The 21,552-nt window shown below is 39.2% G+C and overlaps 1 protein-coding gene across 1 annotated transcript; it reads left to right on the top strand.

Annotated features, from left to right (window-relative positions):
* Window positions 1-1,426: 1,426 nt before the first annotated feature.
* On the top strand, window positions 1,427-21,323 carry LOC134316557 (sphingosine kinase 1-like). Its single transcript, XM_062996953.1, has 5 exons — window positions 1,427-1,820; window positions 13,080-13,229; window positions 17,834-17,928; window positions 18,496-18,611; window positions 20,612-21,323. The coding sequence occupies exons 1-5, from the start codon at window positions 1,448-1,450 to the stop codon at window positions 21,321-21,323; spliced, it is 1,446 nt and encodes a 481-aa protein (XP_062853023.1). The 5' UTR covers window positions 1,427-1,447.
* The last annotated feature ends 229 nt before the right edge of the window (window positions 21,324-21,552 follow it).

Raw genomic sequence — 21,552 nt, 5'->3', positions numbered from 1 at the left:
CCACAAGCTTCTGCAATGTCACAACATTTATTTCTGCCCAGAGTTGCATTAACTTTTCCCCAAGATCTTGTATTGATGATGGGAGATTTGGACCACTGCGCAAAGTCTTCTCCAGCACATCCCAAAGATTCTCAATGGGGTTCAGGTCTGGACTCTGTGGTGGCCAATCCATGTGTGAAAATGATGTCTCATGCACCCTGAACCACTCTTTCACAGTTGAAGCCTGATGAATCCTGGCATTGTCATCTTGGAATATGCCCGTGCCATCAGGGAAAAAAAAATCCATTGATGGAATAACCTGGTTGTTCAGTATATTCAGGTAGTCAGCTGACCTCATTCTTTGGGCAAATAACGTTGCTGAACCTAGACCTGACCAACTTCAGCAACCCCAGATCATAGCACTGCCCCCACTCCTTTCTTCTTACCCTGATGCGCCCATCCCTCTGGAACAGGGTAAATCTGGACTCATCAGACCACATGACCTTCTTCCATTGCTCCAGAGTCCAATCTTTATGCTCCCTAGCAAATTGAAGCCATTTTTGCTGGTTAGCCTCACTGACAAGTGGTTTTCTTAAGGCTACACAGCTGTTTAGTCCCAATCCCTTAAGTTCCCTTCGCATTGTGCGTGTGGAAATGCTCTTACTTTCACTATTAAACATTTCCCTGAGTTCTACTGTAGTTTTTCTACCATTTGATTTCACCAAACGTTTAAGTGATCGCCGATTACGCCGATCATTCAAGATTTTTTTCTGACCACATTCCTTCCTCGAAGATGATGTTTCCCCACTGTCCTTCCACTTTTTAATAATGCGTTGGACACTTAACCCGATTTTAGTAGTTTTGGCAATCTTCTTAGATGTTTTCTCTGCTTGATGCATGCCAATAATTTGACCCTTCTGAAACAGATTAACATCTTTTCCACGACCACAGGATGTGTCTTTCAACATGGTTGTTTAACAAATGAGAAGCTACTCACTGCATCAGTTAGGGTTAAATAACTTGTTGCCAGCTGAAACATAATCACCCATGCAGTATTTATGCAATGAGAGGCTCTTACCTATTTGCTTAGTTAAATCCAGGTGGTGACCTTTTTTTTGGCCAGGCAGTGTATACTGTCACACCATTGTAAGTCGCTTTGGATAAAAGCGTCTGCTAAATGTCGAAAATGTAAATGAAAACATGTCTAAAAACTCACTTCATATATTATGTAATTGCAACAAATGGTCACTAGGTGGCGTCACGATACCTTCCGCAAGTGAAGCCTTAATAGTCCCGAAGTGCGCTTAATAAACGCGCGCGCACACATGCGTACACTTTTGTCCACTCTTTAAACACACGAGCTCGAGCTCTATGCAGGACTCTCGGTTGTAGTGCTTCACCTGCGGCCGCGGAGCTGATGGAAGGAGGCGCGGGACTGGGACTGGAAACAACCGCGCGCGCGCTCCCGATGCGCGGTGAGTTTACAGCGGCGCGAGACTCCAGGGTCCGGTACGCGCTGGAACTGACGGAGCGCGAACTGACCGTACAGAGGCTCGCGGGGAGACGGAATTCAGGAGCGCGCGCGGTCACTGTGATTGGTCTAGCAGACTGTATCGGGTGCCGCGTACACGGTGCTGAGGACGCGCCGGACGCTGGTGCTTGTTTCTCGGTGTACTTGTACCCGGTGCGAAGCCGCTGGACTTGTTCAGCCGCACCGAGCCGCCGCAGAGTGGAGCGTCGGTTTCGGGTCACACAGAGCACCGACCCACGGGGTAACCTGGAGGTGGCGCACCGGTGGGCACAAGCTATTAGAGAAGGGTCGTACCGAAATGGAAGAACAGGTGAGCGCTCTTACATTGTTTTTGCTTACTTCCATACCAATCATATTATTCTTCCTATTTACTCTACACACGTCAAAAGCTGTTGGGGGTTATTGTAGTCAAAAGTTACCATAGAATCGTGAGAGTCATTATTATTGTCCAAATACTTTCGACATCACCATATGTATTAATCTAAGTTGATGTTTGAAGTATACTATACAGCCAAAAGGATATATGAACACCTCCTAATTATTAAGTTCAGGTGTTTCAGGGACATCAGTTGCTAATTATATAAAATAAATTATACACTTCCAACTTTGAGGCAACAGTTAAGGGAAAGTTCTTTTAAGTTCTAGCAAGGTCCCTAAATAAATGAGTTTGGTGTGGAAAAAACACCAGTGACATAGAACCCAGACACCAACCTCACTGAACACCTTTAAGATGAATAAAACATTGACTGCAGACCATAAGATAAGATAAGATAAGACTTTATTGATCCCCTTTGGGAAATTAACTTGTTACAGCAGTATGAAGACAGGAAAAAACAGAAAGAAATACAACAAAGTTAAAATATTGCACACATAGTGTGTAGTAATTTACTCTAAAAATATCTAAAAAAAAAAAATAATAATATATACATTCAGATATGCAAAATATATTAAGTATTGCACTTATTGTAAAATAAGTTACATATTGCACCTCTTATTCCACCATGAACATGTAAGATTAGGTATGAGTGAGATATTACATATTATTACTGTTGTAAGCCCTGATGGCTGCTGGAATGAAGGACCTGCGGTAGCGCTCCTTCTTACACATGGGGTGGAGGAGTCTGGTACTGAAGGAGCTTGTTAGGTCCCCTACAGACTCATGTAGTGGATGTGTGGTGATGTCCAGGATGGATGACAGCTTGGCTTGACAGCGCGGAGGTCGGTGCAAAACCTCATTAAGTAGTAGATGATGGGTTAATATACAGACAGTCAATTATAAGTCAGGAGGAGTTTCAGCCATGTTGTTTTCTCCTGAACTTATTTCATTATCTATCAAGTCATCTATCAATTTGAAATGCAGGTAAAATGAATCTGTATTCGAAACAGAGACGTTGAAGCATTGCATCCCATTGCGTCAAGGTACAACACCCAGTAGATCTAAAAATACAAGCCATGGGGTTTTACAGAATGAAAACAAGTTATTATGTGGTGTTCACAAACTTTGCCATGATTAGTCTGAGAGAGTGGATCGGAAGTCACTGAGTGGTACTGATTTTAGTGCTGAGGTCACCATGCCACGTTGTTTTATGGTTTGTGGTTGCTGAATAATCACAGTGCTTTAGTGGAAAAACAGAGAGCGTGTGTTAAGTCAGAGCTGACTGGTAAATGCCCAAACTTTACATACATGCTTATCAAGAGACTTAAGTGTTTTCTGTGTTGTTTTAAATGTTTTTGTTGGTTGCTGGCTCTGGGTTTCTTGTTAAACAGCCACTACACTTACGGGGTCTGTCTGAAAGCTTAGTGAGCTGCCTTGCTGCCCACCTAGGCATTTGCTTAAGTAAAGAGGATTACTAATTAGACAGCTAATATAGTTAGCCTCAGGCCTTTCAAACCAATGGGTTGAGGAGACACGACCCACTAGCATGCCAGCGTGTCCCTCAGTGCACCAAAAACAATTACATTCTCACTGACACGCCCAGATTTGCAAATAAATTACACTTCTGCACCTTTATACAAATTTAAAATCATTTAGAATGTATTTACATTTAAAAAGACCTCTGTTCTTTGCTCCGCATTTGAATTTTTTTCTGAGAAAAGTTGTGCCGCACTAAATGCCGCTAAGGGAGCATCCATTCAGTCATAATATTCATCATAATCAGTCAGAATGTCATTCAGAATTTAAGACATCTAAGAATTTAGACAATCTTCTCTTTGCTAGTGAGCATAGGATGATGTAAAATGCTGTCTGTGTAGAGAGCTCACTAGGTTGTCGGACAGACCCATGGTGAAATATGCTCCAGAAACTTCTAATACATGGCAGACTTACATTTGGTGGTCTTTGGATTACATCCCTGGGGTTGGCAGCATTATGCTTTGGGGCTGTTTTTTCTCAGCAGAAACTGGGCCTTTAGTCAAGGTAGAGGGAATTTTAAACAGCTCCAAATATCAGTTAGTTTTGACACAAGGTATTCAGGCCTTCAGATGAAGTTCACCTTTTAGCACAATAATGACCCGAAGCATACCTCTACATCAACAAAAGAATAACTTGATTAAAAGAAGATGAAAGTTTTGGGATGGCCCAGCCAGAGCCCAGACCTGAACACAATTCAAAATCTGCGAGGTGACCTGATGAGGGCTGTGTACAGGAGATGTCCTTGCAATCTGACGTATTTGGAGCACTTTTGCAAAGAAGAGTGGGCAAAGATTGCCAAGTCAAGATGTGCCATGCTGATAGACTCCTACCCAAAAATACTGAACGCTGTCATATGATTAAAATGTGCCTCGACAAAGTATTAGTTTAAGGGTTTGTATATTAATGTAACCAGTGTTCTAAAAGATTTCAGTTTGTTTTTTAATTTAATTGTACAGATTATGGGTCACAAAGGCGGAAAGGGTTCTTAAATGATTCGTATTGGTCTGATTTTTGGTTACAAAAATCTGGCATTTTTGCAAGGCTGTCTAGACTTTTTATATCCACTGTAATTATAAGCTTGTTTGAATATCCCATGGACATTAGAATAGAGTCAGACCCCTTACTTGTGACTGTAACAGCCTGCACTCATCTGGGAAGGCTTTTCTCCTGACTTTAAAGTGTGTGTGGATTTTATTTTTGTCCATTTAATGAACAGTATTTGTATGGTTGAGCACTGACAATACAGTTTTTACCAAGATGTTCAGTGAGATTCAGATTAGGTCTCTGCAGGCCACTGTGGTTCCTCCACACCAATCTGTTTAAACCATGTCTATACGGAGCTTTCTTTATGCGCAAGGGCGGCACGGTGGCTAAGTGGGTAGCACTGTCGCCTCACAGCAAGAAGGTCCTTGATTCATTCCCCAGGTGGGGCGGTCCAGGTCCTTTCTGTGTGGAGTTTGCATGTTCTCCCCGTGTCCGCGTGGGTTTCCTCCGGGAGCTCCGGTTTCCTCCCACAGTCCAAAGACATGCAAGTGAGGTGAATTGGAGACACTAAATTGTCCATGACTGTGTTTGATATAACCTTGTGCACTGATGAATGTTGTGTAATGAGTGACTACCATTCCTGTCATGAATGTAACCAAAGTGTAAAACATGACGTTAAAATCCTAATAAACAAACAAACAAACAAATTTTATGCGCAAAGACCCAGTCATGGGCAATTCCTAAACTATGGACACAAAGTTGCAAGCATATAATTAGCTGTATATAATGTTTTACACACCTGTTAGCAAAAACAAGTTGTGGTGTCTATGTAATTTTAGCCATATAGTGTATATTCATATGGAATCTAATCCATCCCAGTGCAACACACACACAATTAATGACTGACTTGTGTTCTCACGCTAAGGGCCAATTTACAACAGCAAATCCATCTACTGCATGTCATTTTTGGAAGATGAAAGGAAAACTGAGAACTTTGAGGTGCATGTTCTATCTATCATGTTGTCTGTGTGTTGTCTCACAGACAATGACCTGACCTGAGGATTAAACCTATGTTCTAACAGCTGTGCCATTGTGCCATGGTCCCTTCCCTTTCCAACAGTCTACCTTTTATTTGCCTATGACATGAATGAATGGTTTTAAAAGGTGTTTTTTGCATACAAGTATGCACTTACCTGCACAAGAGGAAATGACTCGCCAACATCAGAAACTCCAGACATCAGTGAGATCAGCTTATGCCAAGTTCACACTACACCACTTTCCAAGTCGTCAGGTCACTGTACAGTTCACACTACATGACTGGATCTCTTGTAATCGGGAGTCTTTCAAGTCAGTGTGTATTTCACACTACACGACTGATCGGCGATAAGGGGGTTTCACACCACACCATCTATCACCAACTGGAATCGCAGACGAGCTTCTCACGAAAACAAACGCGTTTAATGACACCACGTCCAAAAATGCACGTCAACGAGTAGCGAGCAATCAAAGTTTGTGCGCTGATGTACAGTGTAAAAACAAAGAGAAAAGTAAATGAATCTGAGTGGATTTGGCTACGCGAGCTACATGGATATAGTAAGTTGGAGGTTAATAAATATTTTTGCAATGCAACGTTGGTGTTATGTTTTGTACAGAACAATAAGGTCAGAAATACTGTAAAACTTGTGTGTGTGCTGATGTATTCTGATAGAAACTATATTATGCCCTGTCCTACCTTTTTACAACTCCTCCCCTGCGCTTCCCCTCACACCATGTCTTGCGTCCTCATTGGCTGTTCAACATAGCACTCATTGCCAGTCGGGCAACTCAGATCCAGATATTTGACAAGCTAGATATATTTCTTCAGCCGCTCAGATGGAGTTGTTGAGTAGTTCACGCATAGCAATTGAGAGCCAACACCGAGTTGCTCCCGAGCCGACAAATCTAGTGCCGACCAGTCGGCGAGCGAAAATCAGGGCAAAAATCGTGTCGTGTAAACTAGGCATTGGCTAACCCTTTTGTAGGAAAGCAGATCCACTTTATTAGCTTTGCTCTTAATGCTGTGTTATAACTGAATCTCATTTCCCTGCCTTTCGTCCAATGATTTAGACCTACGGCAACCCTGACCGGGATAAAGAGTTGATAAAACGGTAAATGAATGAATTAATGAATTAATAAGCTTTTGATTTTCACACTACAGGGTGAGACTCGGCTTAGAAACAGTAAATGATCTTCCTTCCACTCCCTTTTTACTGAATGAAATGCTGCAGTGTTGCAGAGGATAAAAATATCACAGTTTAGTGAGGATGGAAATATCTCGGTGTGTTTACATCTGCCTCTCTCGCGTTGAGGTTTCTTTGATCCAAATTCAGAGTGAAACCCCAGACTGCTTACACTGGCTGAGCAGAACAGATGTGCCGCTGTTGTACTCTAGCTGGTTATACAATATTCATTTTCATGTGTGATTTCCACCAGCTCATAAAATAATAAAAACACTTCACTTTTACACTGCAGATATAAAACCCATTACCTCAACATAATACAAACTATCTTCATTTGTGTTTTCTCTATTTTTCTCTCAAAGTTTTCCAATTTACCAAGTTGTGTCTTTCATCCAATGTTGCACTTCCCTTACCAAAAAAGTAATAGTAGCTAACATTGTACCTAGCAGTGTACCTAGTATGTATAAGCAGTAGCCTATAGCTTCTTTAAACCTGCAAATGATATACTCACACAGAGGGTAGTATCAGTTACAGATAGTCACACTCTCCTCCATTATTAACAATCTCTTCGCAGCCACCTTTGTCCAGCCTGCAGAGGCCTAGATCGCAGCAGTAAAGTCTCCCTACAGACACAGCCAAGACACTTGCTGTTTCAGCATGACTGTGTCTATGCACAAAGCCATACAGATATGGTTTATAGAGTTTCTTGTGAGGAAAACTCCAGTAGCCTCCTGAAAGCCCTGAAACCAGCATCCTTGGGATGAATTGGAACAGACTAAACGAGCACAAATTCCGTCACACTGTAAATCTTGAGATGTTTGTTATAACTGCAAATGATGGACAACCCCAAATTAAAGGTTAGGTTTTTAGAACACTTTTTTCTGCCCCATCACCACCAAGTTGCCACTATTGGGCCCCTGAGCAAGGCTCTCAACCCACAATTGCTTTGGATAAAAAAAAGTGTCTGCTAAATGCTGAAAATATAAATGTAGTGGAAAACAAGGTGGTGCAGCTGGTAAAGTGGGTGCCGAACAGGATCTCAGATCGCCTTCAGAGAGCTCTGACTTTAATAAACACCTCAAAAAGAAATAGGAAAGTCGATAGTGATTAAGGCCTTGTTCAGCATCACTGCCTGATGTCTGAATGGGCACAAATTCCCACAAACACACTTCAAGTCTTGTGAAAAGCCTTCTCAGAAGAACAGAGGTTGTTACAGCTGCACGGGGAGAGGGGTGGGAACTAAAAACACCAGTGGTCTTGGAATAGCTTAATTCCTGCATTGGTTGGCATTTATTGCAATGTACTGATAAAATAGCATAAAAAACATTATTATGTAAACAAAATCTTACGGTTTCTAAAAAATACTCTTTTAAGCTTTACAGGCTTGTTGCAGTGGCCTTTAAGTGGAACTTAATTTCCGGGTATCAGTAAAGATTATTTGAGCTGTAAGAATCAGAGGTTTAGTTTACTGCAGAAGAAGCTGAAAGAGATACGGTTTTCTTTGCCTCATTGTTGGGCAGAACATTTGTGGATTATCACTGCATGATATTTGACGTTAAGATAAAAGGAGCAGGCAGGCTTTCCTTAAGTGGGAGTGTGTGTAATCGTGTGTGTATAAAACATAAATTCTTCTGAATAATTGTAATTAGTAATTCCTGACGTTATATGAGGTTTTTTCAAGGCTACTAAAAACCTGTAATGCTGCATAACTGAGTGCATAAAGCCAACAGGGGTGTGTGTCTGTGTGTACATTCCAGAGTATCAGTTTTCTTCCCTGAAAGGAATGTAACGAATATTCTCAATTCATTAAAACGCCTATATTGTGTCTTTGTTTTGAATTGCAATGGCTTTACTGTGGCAAATGGAACCTGTGAAACCATGGACAAGTTGGTCCACTTTTGCTATAACAGCCTTTACTCTCCCAGATTTTTTTTCACTTCACTATTTGGAATATACTGTAACTCCTAAGTGTACAGCTTTTAACTTTGCATTGTAATAAACTTAAATGCACAATGTACTTTCTCATGAAAAAATATACATTTTAAAGGTATCGTCTCAAAATCTTTTTAACACACACACACACCGATCAGCCGTAACATTAAAACCACCTCCTTGTTTCTACACACACTGTCCATTTTATCAGCTCCACTTACCATATAGAAGCACTTTGTAATTCTACAATTATTGACTGTAGTCCATCAGTTTCTCTGCATGCTTTGTTAGCCCCCTTTGGTGCAGTTCTTCAATGGTCAGGACCCCACAGGACCACCACAGAGTAGGTATTATTTGGGTGGTGGATCATTCTTAGCACTTCAGTGACACTGACATGGTGGTGGTGTGTTAGTGTGTGTTGTGCTGGTATGAGTGGATAAGACACAGCAATGCTGGTGGAGTTTTACAACACCTCACTGTCATTGCTGGACTGAGAATAGTCCACCAACCAAATATGTCCAGCCAACAGCGCCTATGTGGAAGCGTCCTGTGACCACTGATGAAGGTCTAGAAGACAGACCAGCACAACACACACTAACACACCACCACCATGTCATTGTCACTGCAGTGCTGAGAATCATCCACCACCTAAATAATACCTGCTCTGTGGTGGTCCTGTGGGGATCCTGACCATTGAAGAACAGGGTGAAAGCAGGTTATGTTATGGCTAATCGGTGTATATATATATACACAGACAGAAGACATGGGGAGGGTAATGCTGCTCTTTTACAGAAAGAAAACACAGGTATAAATGTTTTTATATTAATTATGCATTTAGTTATTCCAGTATCTGACATTTATAAGAACAGCTGATGAAATATTGATGTACTTAGTTTCAAGCTTCAGGGTTTGATAAAGTGAAAGTGATACAATAAAGTCTTACTTAAGTTTCAGGTGCAATCATGTAACTTAATGCGGATTAGGTTGTGTGTGTTATTTAACTCTATAACTCTGTAAAACAGCAGCAGCTGCCAGCTCCAATAAGATTAATAAACTAGATAAGATTTAGAACAGCTACAGGTCGAAGGTTCAGTGCTGTAAAACACATGTTATTCTGTATTAATTAGGATAAGCCACACATTTTTCATTCAGACTTCACTGTGGTTTGGTGTTCCTGAATCAGAATTACTGCTAAATGTTTAATTCAGCAAGTTAAAAAAATTGTTTTTTTGGTTTCTTCTGCAGTGTCTTATAAATTATGTATAAGTTATATATTGTGTATAATAAATAAAACAACCCCACCAGTGCAGTTACTGTGATGTCGTAATAGTGTATAAATGTCACATATTCACCAACAAGTGTGGGTGGAATTTGAAGTCACTCAAATCAAAAGAGGTGACGGGTACAAAACCTTTTTCCAAAAAAGTTGGGACGTTACAGTAAAAAAGAAAAAAGGGATTTAGTTCTAATGTGTTTATATTAATTGATCAGTGAAAACATTGACAATCTTTTCTTTCTACTTTTATCAGTTAAAGATTTAAGAAAATTAACAAATTACAGATCCTTCTTTTTATTGTATTTTTTTATTGTAACATCCCAACTTTCTGGAAATGGGGTTTATGTATAAAATCATACATTCTTCCAAAATACTGAGCAAATATTTTAAAACACATTGCATTAAATAAACATATTACACTATTATTAATGCTAATTTAAATAAATCTTTCTTTTAGGATTTTTTTTATTTTATTTTATTTTAATCAGCCACTGGCAGATCCAGTTCCATCGGAAAATACTGAGCACAAGGCAGGAATAACCTAGACAGGGTGCCAATCTATTGCACGGTTTCAGCCATACCCTATCCTCAGGCATACCACTCATGTCTGTGTAGAAACCTGGCTGGCATTTAGTGTAAATTAATATCAGCATTAATTATACTGGTCAAAGCTGTGGTGTGTTTGGTGCCAACTAGAAACAAAAAAATCAGTTGGTGTAGAAAGACCTGGACCCACAGAAACACAGTGAAAACTTCCATATTATGAAACAGAGAGGAGGGGAAATATTTTCACACAGCACTTACTGGTTTCATCTGCTCTTACTGCAGAACATAGCATAGATCCTTCCTGTACCACACAAAATGGCTATTGTGGGTGTTGAAACAATACTGGACATGGGGTGAGAATCATTCTAGACAAAATGAATAATGGGTTTCTGGTTTGATTTTATTTTTATTTGTGTTGGTTTTAAGGGAGTGATTGTGTGCATAAACATAATATTCAAGCATGACAAAACCTACACAATAATTATACCCATAATTCAGTTCAACAAACCAGCCCAACAGGACCTACACAATACCTATACACATAACACAGTTTAATATTCAATCACAACAGGGCCTACACAATACCTATACACATAACACAGTTTAATATTCAATCACAACAGGGCCTACACAATACCTATACACATTACACAGTTTAACATTAAAGCATGACAGGACCCACACAATACCTATACAGTAATCCCTCCTCGATCGCGGGGGTTGCGTTCCAGAACCCTCCGCGAAAGGTGAAAATCCGCAAAGTAAAAACATGTGTTTATATGGTTATTTTTATAACCCGATTCCATCGGCTTTAGCATTTAGCATCTTGTCATTAAAACCAATGGATTGAGGTAGCACAGCATGCTAACGTCAATATAACATCTCTCTTCATGTAACGATAACAGTTACATTTCCTGACAAGTCCGAACTTGCAAATAAAAACACTCGGTACAAGTTTATACAAGTTAAAAATCAGTAATATTTTATTTTACGTTTGAAAAGAACTCCATTCGTTTGTCCGTACCTTCAGCCATGTTTATTTTTCTGCGAGAGAGGAGCACCTGACCCGCAATGAATTCTGGGATTGTCTTGATCACTAAGGAAGCGTCGGATGCACACTCATTTTTGAGTGAAAATAACGTTGAAACGTTAAGAAGTGAGGATATTAAGGCATCTAGGATTTGGAACAGCATCCTAATCAGGAGCGCGCACAGGATGATGTAAAATGCGTCTATGTAGAGAGAGAGCTAGCTTTTCAAACACACCCCTTGTCTGCAGAAATCCGCGAACCAGCGAAAAATCCGCGATTTATATTTAGACATGCTTGCAAATAAAATCCGCGATAGAGTGAAGCCGCAAAAGTCGAGGCGCGATATAGCGAGGGATTACTGTACACATTACACAGTTTAACATTCAATCACAACAGGGCCTACACAATACCTGTACACATAACACAGTTTAACATTCAATCACAACAGGGCCTACACAATACCTGTACACATAACACAGTTTAACATTCAATCACAACAGGGCCTACACAATACCTATACACATTACACAGTTTAACATTAAAGCATGACAGGACCCACACAATACCTATACACATAACACAGTTTATCATTCAATCACAACAGGACCCACACAATACCTATACACATTACACAGTTTAACATTAAAGCATGATGCATACGGTTTTGGCATTGCATTCAAGTATGTTTTATTTAACTTTTATTTATTTTAATAAAATCTATAGCTTTGTAATTGTAAGTTATTTATGTCAGTTCTATTATGAAAGCGCTAAGCAGTTTTAAAAGATTCAGTGTAACACCGTAGTAAATTAGAGTCTCTGTGAATTAAAAGGTTAGTAAAGCTGTAACACTAGCCGGAACTTTGGCAGCATTTGAGCCAAAAACTTAGAAAAACTCAAGACTGGCTTTGAAAAAATGCTGACAGTGATCACATTTAAACTCTATTAGTGATTTTTAATCTGGGAGTCATTAAATGTGACATATCATAGGGTAAGATGCCACAAAGTACTAATTTTAATACCTTGTTGGCAACTGTCTCCACTAATAAACACATCATCTTTTGTTTTGATGTATAAATTATATGGCTAAAAGTATGTGGACACCTGACCATTAGCATTTCAGACTTGTTGTTCTAAAACCATAGACTTTAAAAGTTGCCCTCACTCTTCTGTGAAGACTGGCTTTTGTGGGAATTTGTTCCTATTCAGTCACAAAAAAGCAAAAAAAAGTTAGTGATCTCACACTTAATCACAATCACCGTTCCAATTCTTCCCAAAGAGTTCATTGGGGTTGAGGTTAGTGCTCAGTGCAGGCCACACTACATTTGTAATACCATGTTTTTATTGACCTTAACGGGCCTTCATAAGTGATTATACACAAATTAGTGGCTAAAACAATGTGGCTAAAACACCTTTGACATCCATATGCTTTCGGACATATAGTGAATATAAAATATTAAAAACAAAGGTTAAATACTTGTCTTCCCTCAATGTAAGTAGGAGCTATGCAGCATTGTGTTTTTGTTCAGGTACATATTTTTATTAGTGAGTATCACAAGCATTTTGCTTTTGCACATCAGAACATTGTATTGGATGTATTATTAGATAATATATATTAGGTAATATACATTTCATAAGACATGACATAATGACAGTCCCTCTGATTGTTTCAGGTGTTGTGGTTGGTGAAATTAGGAGGCTGCGTAGACTTCTGGTCCTCTTAAATCCTCACAGTGGTAAAGGTCAGGCCCTCTCTCTCTTCAACAACCATGTGCAGCACATGCTACAGGAAGCTGGTATCACCTACACACTCGTTGTTACAGGTAAGAACCAGTAACATACTTTGTTTTAAATTTACTAGGCTTAAAATGATGCCATATTGGTTTATTTACTTGTAGTTTTTTAGTAGTTCCTCTAAATTCATACCCACATGCCTGGAGTCTTCTATCACAAAACCAATATGTAATGCTGGTAATGGGGGCTATATACTGTATGTATGATCTTCATTTTTAGAGAAATGTAGCATAACTGTAGTTTTGCCACACCTGTTTTGTGCTAAAAAGGTCACTTATTTAGGTCCATCAATATTTAAAATCTAACAAACCAAACAAAATCCATACAAATATAGATCAGTTTAAAACAGGTTGCCAGTTGTGAGGTTTCAGTTATTTACCTGGAATCAGTCAAACAGTAAAGGCTTTGTTCTGCTGTTTTGGAATAAACAGTAAGTAACATATCCCGCATTCACACTTTAGGTCTTTTCTTTCACTGGGAAGAATGAATGTAATCAGAGCTCGTCCTCGCTCCGTTACATAATACTGCACAGTAACTGCACAGAGCCATTGCAAACTGAAGCACCACTTTGTTTAATACAGCCCCTAGTTTTACTGATGGGTTGTTTTCAAAGTCACTTCATCAAGTCTTTGGGTGTATGTTGGGTGATGTCAAATGGTTTAATACAGAATGATATTAAGAAGGAAATGGTGCTCGCTTGGCACATCAGGCTAGCCCACCAACATTGAGACCTGGACTAGTTTGACCGGTGCTTTGCAAAAACCGCTGCTCTGCCACCACAAGAGCAACACCTACTGTCTGGTTTAGGTGTAGACATTGTAGGTGAGCAATGCTTGAGCTTAGCTTAATCTTTGTTTGTGTTAAGGCTTTACTGGCTGGTAAAAAGAAGGACCTGATGGCTTCATCCTTGTCAGAGAGTGGTCTTAGTGTGTGATCTTATTTGGCCAGCATGGTTGACAGTGGAGTTAAGGCAAGGGGTTTGACGTCTATAATTATAAAAGCTAAATTTATTTATTTATTTTTTAACAACATGTTTTACACACTTTGGTTACATTCATGACAGAAATGTGAGTTACTCGTTACACAAGACCTCCAATTCACCTCACTTGCACGTCTTTGGACTGTGGGAGGAAACCGGAGCTCCTGGAGGAAACCCACACAGACACTGGGAGAAAGTGCAAACTCCACACAGAAAGGACCCGGACCCAGGACAGAACCCAGGACCTTCTTGCTGTGAGGCGACAGTGCTACCCACTGAGCCACTGTGCCGCCATAAAAGCTAAATATGGATGGTATGGCGGTACAGCTGGCAAAGTAGATACTAAATAGCATCTGGGTTTTGAGGACTTAGGATCACCACCTTCACATTTGTGGTTTTTTTTTTTTAAGTATTCTGGTTTCCTCCCATCTCCCAAAAATCAATGGACTGACAAATCTTAAATGCCTCTTGTTTAATGAGTGAGTGAGAGAGAGAGAGAAAGTGATTGGATGGGTGATTGAGTGAGTGATGCCCTGCAATGGACCACAAGCTAATTAGTAAAGTAAGATTTTTTTTAATAATGCAGACAAAATAAATAAGGGTGGCGCAGTGGCGAAGCTAGTAAATAAGTGTACAGAGGCATTTTTCCTGAGGTCATGGTTTTGAGTCCCACTTCTGGTGACCGTCTGTGTCTACATAAGTTTTATTTAAGTACTCCTTGTTCCACTTCATAAAAACCTGGCAGATGGTGAATTGACTATTCACTACTGGTTAAATTACCCACAAGCTTAAGTATGTGAGTCTTATTAGTGCACTGAGCCACAAGGTTTGAAATATAAGAGACAAACACTAGAGGTAAAACAAGATGTGTGAATCAGACACTTCTGTGCAGTATTTACATTCAAGTTTAATGACAGTTCTTATATAAATATGTAATTCACACCACCAAACCATCATTGAAATAAAGTACATACCACAAGGCATGGTCTGAATTATTTAATCTCATTAGGCTAACTCTGAGCACACTCGCTATTTCAGTGTTTGCTATCAAACAGTAAATTGATATAATACTGTGACATTTTTGGTCAGCTTCGCTTGGCGCCAGACAAGCAGGAATTTCTAAACCTCCAGAAAACATTTTCTAGTGTCCTAGTGTCTGACTGAAAATTAAACATTTGACTGGAGCAAACTAAAAAAAGTTCCTTTTAAAATACAGCATGTGCTTTAGCTTAAGAGATCTTAACATTTGTTTAGCTAGCAAAACGCTTGTTATCTACCAATAAAGAGAAATGTTGAATGTGGATTAACAGAGCAGGCTTGCTCACGTTATAGTGGTATAGTAAAAGTGTACATACATCTGTAAGGGACATGTACCATATGACGGTGTGGTTTGGCATAATTGTCTTTTTTCTATAACTAAAAGATTAAAACATCTAAAAACAAGTGTTTTAATGTAATATTTGTGGGTATATTGGATATATAGCGGTTCTAAAAATATGTTCGGGAAAATATGCATACTTCAATCAGCAGAATAAAAAAAATTGGTGGTGTAAATGTTCTATACTGTAATTTTTTTGTGGGTGGTGACTACTCTGTTTACATTTAGGCAAACAGGATACATTTACATGCATCCATAATAATAAATGTTCAAATCTGATTAGCATTTTTTCACAAATTCGAATCAGTGACAACTGGTCTGCTGTGTTGACCTCTGAGAAAGTGGTGTTTTACATTTTTTAAAAACTTTTGATCCAAATTGGTAGTTTGTTTTATTAGGATTTTAATGTCAAGCTCTACACACTTTGGTTACTATATAACAGAAACAATAGCCACTCATTACACAAGGTTCATCAGTTCACAAGGTTATATCGAACACAGTCATGGACAATTTAGTGTCTCCAATTCACCTCACTTGCATGTCTTTGGACTGTGGGGAGGAAACCGGAGCACCCGGAGTAACCCACACAGACACGAGGAGAACATGCAAACTCCACACAGAAAGGACCCGGACCAACCCACTTGGGGATCAAACCCAGGACCTTCTTGCTTTGAGGCAACAGTGCTACCCACCGTGTCACCCGATTGGTAGAAGCACTTACTATATAGTTCATTATCAAGCACTAGTACTGAACTGACCATCCATACTTTTCTGAGAGCTGCTATAGTAGCTCTAGTGCCTAGTGTGACAGGGGCCATAAAACTGCTGGACACAAATTCAGGTTACCATGTAACTTACCCCGTAACTGATACTACAGAGAACACAGCTTTTAATACTGTACAACCTACTTTCAATAGCCAGTTTACAATACTTGTCTTGCTTCAAATTGAGTTTCTCACAGTCTGGTATTTAGTAGCTTCTCAGCATCAGAAAATGTGATGAGACCTGATAAAGGCTGTATCACTTCCCCTCCTGCTTGGAGAGACATAGTCTTGAAAAGACAGGAAAATCCGATGCCTCCCTCAGGGACTCATGGAAAAACACAATCTCCCTCACCACCGAACCGAACCCTCTTAGACATAACAAGCGGAAACATACCCTGACCTGACATAAGATGCTTTGAAAGTCAGACTTCAGTATGAGACAGAGCTGAAGAAAGTTTAGCTAAGAGTAGATAGCTGCCAGCTGAAACCTGTATGGACAAATTGTCATTAATTGTAATAATACAAATAGTATTATTATGTTATTACTTTTGTTTTATAGTTATACAGAACAGTTACAGACAATGTAAAATACATAATTTGGCCAAAATATGTGAAACATGTTTCTAATTATTGAGTTTAAGTGTTTTAGTCATACCCATTGCAAACAAAAGCACACAGTCAAAAAAAATTTATATTTATAATTTATTGTAACAGGGTAGGTCGCGTCTCACTACTAAAGCTCAAGGTAAAACCCTGCACTAGCAAAAAATGAAAATAAACCCAAGTGCAGGATGCTTAACCTAGTTAGAATAGACACTAAAAAAGGGATTAATGCAAATAAATAAAGTAGCTAAAATAATGGAAACAACAGAAAAAGCACAGAAAAACATTTGTATCAGTCCGAAATGAAAAAGTGGATAAAAAGGGAATAGCAAAGAGATGAGAACTATGCCAGGCTTTTCTGGCCATTTGTAACAAACCAGTTCTCGGAACCCACCAAACAAACTAGGGCTGTCAATGCAAAAGCTGTACCACAACCACAGCCAAGCGATGTACTGTAGATTTAAAGGTGGTTCCTCTCAGGAAAAGGGACGTCACACTGCCTCTGGGGCAATTTGTTTTCCCGGGGCAATTAGTAAGAAACGAAAACACTGTGACCATGACCAGGTTCCCATGACAAGATGAAAAAAATTTGCTTGGCATCATAGTTCCAGGAAAAACTAGGCTGCCAGTATTATGTACTGGCGAGCCGGTGAGAGTGAAACTGTGACACATAGAAACATTCCGACCTGTTAAGAGGCACTGACAAGTCAATCATGTGTCTCCTTGCTCCCTCTGTGTGCCATAACTGGTATGGAAGATAAAGCCAATTTCTGCACTTGGGCCCAGCTAGACCAGTAAAGATTGATATTAAATATATTGTGTACTTTTAACTGGCCGCAATGGTGCAGCAGACCTACGGTTACCAATTTTTTATTCTGCTTTTCTGATGTTTCTCTCCTCTTTTTGCAGAGTTTCAGAACCATGCCCGTGAGATTGTTCAGAAGGCAGATTTGTCTCAGTTGGATGCCCTGGTGATCATGTCTGGAGACGGGCTGCTGTTTGAGGTCAGATCATTGTTATTCTCAAAGCCCGTGAATGTAATTCAGTACATTCCTCATCTTGCAGTGAGCTAACTGCTGCATTTTTTGCTAGCAAATGTCTGAATATCCAAAAATGAACAGGTCAAGCTTAAGGAACAACGTTTCAAAATGTGTGTGTCTGTCTGTACATACATATAGGCAGATCAAGTTGCAATCAGGAGTAATTGTTTTGCTTTAAATGAACAAAATGAAAGATGTAGTATTTGAGTAGCTGGATATTTTGTTCATACTGCCATGTCACAATAATTCAACCACTACATTATATTGCTGATCTTACAAGTTGGGTTACAACATGATTAAACCATTTGGAACTTATTAACCACCCTTAATTTGCTTCAGCTGCAATGTACTATGGAAAGCTACAGCACAGTATAGGGACTATAGTGAAAACTATGGAGCTGTCACAAAAGCTGAGAGAAATTATTTAATTGCACCAAAGGGCAGTGGGTATAAGAAGATTTCCAATACCTTGAACATTTCAATAGACACCATTAAGAGTACTATCCCAGTATAATTGTAGTATGTCCACAGGTGGTGAATGGTCTTATGGAAAGGGAGGATTGGGAGAAAGCTATTCGGACTCCGCTCGGGGTCCTGCCTGGAGGTTCTGGAAATGCAGTAGCTGCTTCCATTCACTACTACACTGGGTAAGATATAGACAGAACCTCTGGCTCACTTCAGATAAGCAAATGGGACTGCAAGATCAATAAATCTGGATTATGTAATAATCTCACAAAACTACAAATTCTACTATATTAAAATATTTAAGCAGATGGCAATCCAGTCTCTAGCTTTTCTAGAAAATGGCACATAAAAGAATAAAGAACCAGATCTATTCCCACTCTGATTCTAATAATGCTTACATAATGGATGGACATGGCAATATAGTCTGTTTTGGAAATTGGAAATAAACTCAACTTTTGTTTTAAGCTAGAACTCAATGATGGTTTATCTGTGTATTCTAAAAACACTAGTAACCCTTATTCATTGTCAGAACAAATTTCCACAGTTGGAAATTTTAGTTGTATTTATGTAAGCCAAATGTTTATAGAATATTTAGATTATTTATAATATCTTTTAAGATTCGACAGTAAAATAAAACATCCAAGAGACCTACTGGGAGAGACAGAATCCCAAGGTCAAAAAACAAAAATTCTGACTATTTGTACTGGCATAACAATAAATGGCAAATGTATATGGACACCCCTAATTATTAACTTCAGTTGTTTCACCTATTGGCAGGTGTGTAAAATCAGTAATACTAAATAAATAGTATGCTGGCAATAATTTGGGAATGGCCCCTTCTTTGTTTCAGCATGGTCATTCCAAGGTTCAAAAAATACCTGATTTAATGAGTTACATTTGAAGAACCTCCAGAGGTCTGCATAAGGGCCAGACCTTACCCCCATTAATAACTTTGGGATGAATTGGAACTTTAATTGCAAGCCATTAAAGTTAGTTATCTGTAACAAAATAGGCACAATTTCCCACAGACAACAAAATATTGGGCAAAGCCTTTTCACAAGAGAGAAGGTTGTAATAGCTGCAAAGGTGGGGTGGTGAATGGTTTTGCAATGGTCATTTTTCAGATACATTATTAAAAGCATTTAAAATGTGTTTCGGAGAATTATTATTATTACATTTCAATAAAACCATTAAAATTTTTTAGTACTGGTACAGTGAATGGATTAAAATATTGGGGTATTCTTCTTGAGACTTTTAAGGATGCTAATACAAATATGTCAGTTATGCATGATTAGATGTTAACCACACTGTTTTAAGCATGTTTTAAGTTTTTAGATAAAAATAGAGAAGCATAATTTATTAATTAATGACATTTATATATTTAATATTTTGCCTTTGCTTAAAAACACAAGGGAACAAACACTAATGTACTAAACGGGCAGATATATTATTAATTAGAAATATATAGAGCAGAACATTACATAATAGCCTCATATTAAATGAGGCCTCATACTAAATTTCGTTGTAGAAATACAATGACAAATAAACATCCTTTAATCCTTTAATCATAGTCTGGATCTCAGAATCAGTTGACGACATTGTGATGACAGTTTAAGTGAAACCCTGAGGACAATGGTCTAATCGCCCCATGAGCACATGTAATGGACATATGAGGGGGAAGGAAGATTTTAACTTGCCCTCCTCCACCATGTGTACACAGTTGCTTTGATCTTGGGCTTTTCCGTGTGCCAAAAGATGGTTCTAGATTATGAAAATCAAAAACATGGAGATTCTTTGTAGAAAACAAAAATGGATATACAGTAGTACACAAATAATGAGCCAGCTAAATAAATAAATAGTTCTAATCTGATTGCACCCTCTTAAAAAGTTAATGGAACAGTGGTCTCTTGCTGAGATTGAAATTAAATCCATCACTTTATGCTGGGGATGTAATTGTCTAATGTCTAGAGATAATCCAAAAGTTTATTTCCTTGCACTACATCGACATGTTTTTGTGTGATACTTGTGATGTTTGTGAATTGCTGCTGTAACTCTGCATTTTTCCTTTGGAGATCAATCTGGACATTTTTTTTTACTGTTACATACTGTGTAATAAGTGCAGTCAAACCAGTCTTGTTTATATAGACCTGGAGAAGTCACCATCTGTTAATTTCTTTCTCAGGGCACAGCCAGTGTCAGGTGAGGACTTGCTAATGAGCTGTGGCTTTATGCTGTGTAAAGGACTGGTGTCACGTCTGGACCTGACCTCAGTCTGCATAGCATCCAACCAGCGCCTGTTCTCCTTTCTGTCCCTCGCCTGGGGCTTCGTGGCTGATGTGGACATCGAGAGTGAGAAGTATCGCCACATAGGAGGTGCCCGTTTCACTATGGGTACACTAGTGCGCCTTGCCTCACTTAGGGTATACCAAGGGAAGCTGGCATACCTTCCAGTTGAGGAATCCCAAAATCAAGAGCCCTCAAGAACATCCTTAAGTGATAATTATACATTATTTAACTCATCTGACCATCCAGTTCCTGCACACTGGACTGTGGTAAGGGAGGAGGACTTTGTTCTGGTTCTGGCTTTGTACCAGTCACATCTTGCAGAAGACTTGATTGGTGCCCCTGATTCGAGACTTGATGATGGAAATATACATTTAATCTACGTGAAAGCAGGCATCTCACGGACATCTCTCTTGCGCCTCTTCCTGGCAATGAAGAAGGGCACCCACCTAAATACAAACTGCCCATTTGTGGTGTACGTCAAAGTGCGGGCACTACGACTGGAACCCTACTCACCACAAGGGACTATCACTGTGGATGGGGAGCTGGTGGAATACGGGCCAGTACAAGCACAGATATATCATAGTCTGGCCAGAATTATAGCTGGATAGGATTAGACATAGAAGGTCAGGTTGTTTTTATAGCTGATACAGAATTTATATAAGATCAGTAACAGTTATCATAATGCTGTTTGGTAGATTTCATGCCTTGCTTTTTAGTCAGAACCATAGTTAGGTAGGATTATACATAAATGATAGGTTGACCAGAATTGGTTCAAAAGTAGACTAAATGATAGCTAGCAAATTTAGTAAGCATAATTTAAATTCTCAGATTATATCA

The sequence above is a fragment of the Trichomycterus rosablanca genome, chromosome 6, assembly GCF_030014385.1.
Source record: "Trichomycterus rosablanca isolate fTriRos1 chromosome 6, fTriRos1.hap1, whole genome shotgun sequence".
Taxonomy (NCBI): Eukaryota; Metazoa; Chordata; class Actinopteri; order Siluriformes; family Trichomycteridae; genus Trichomycterus; species Trichomycterus rosablanca.
This window is presented reverse-complemented; position numbering and strand designations above follow the sequence as displayed.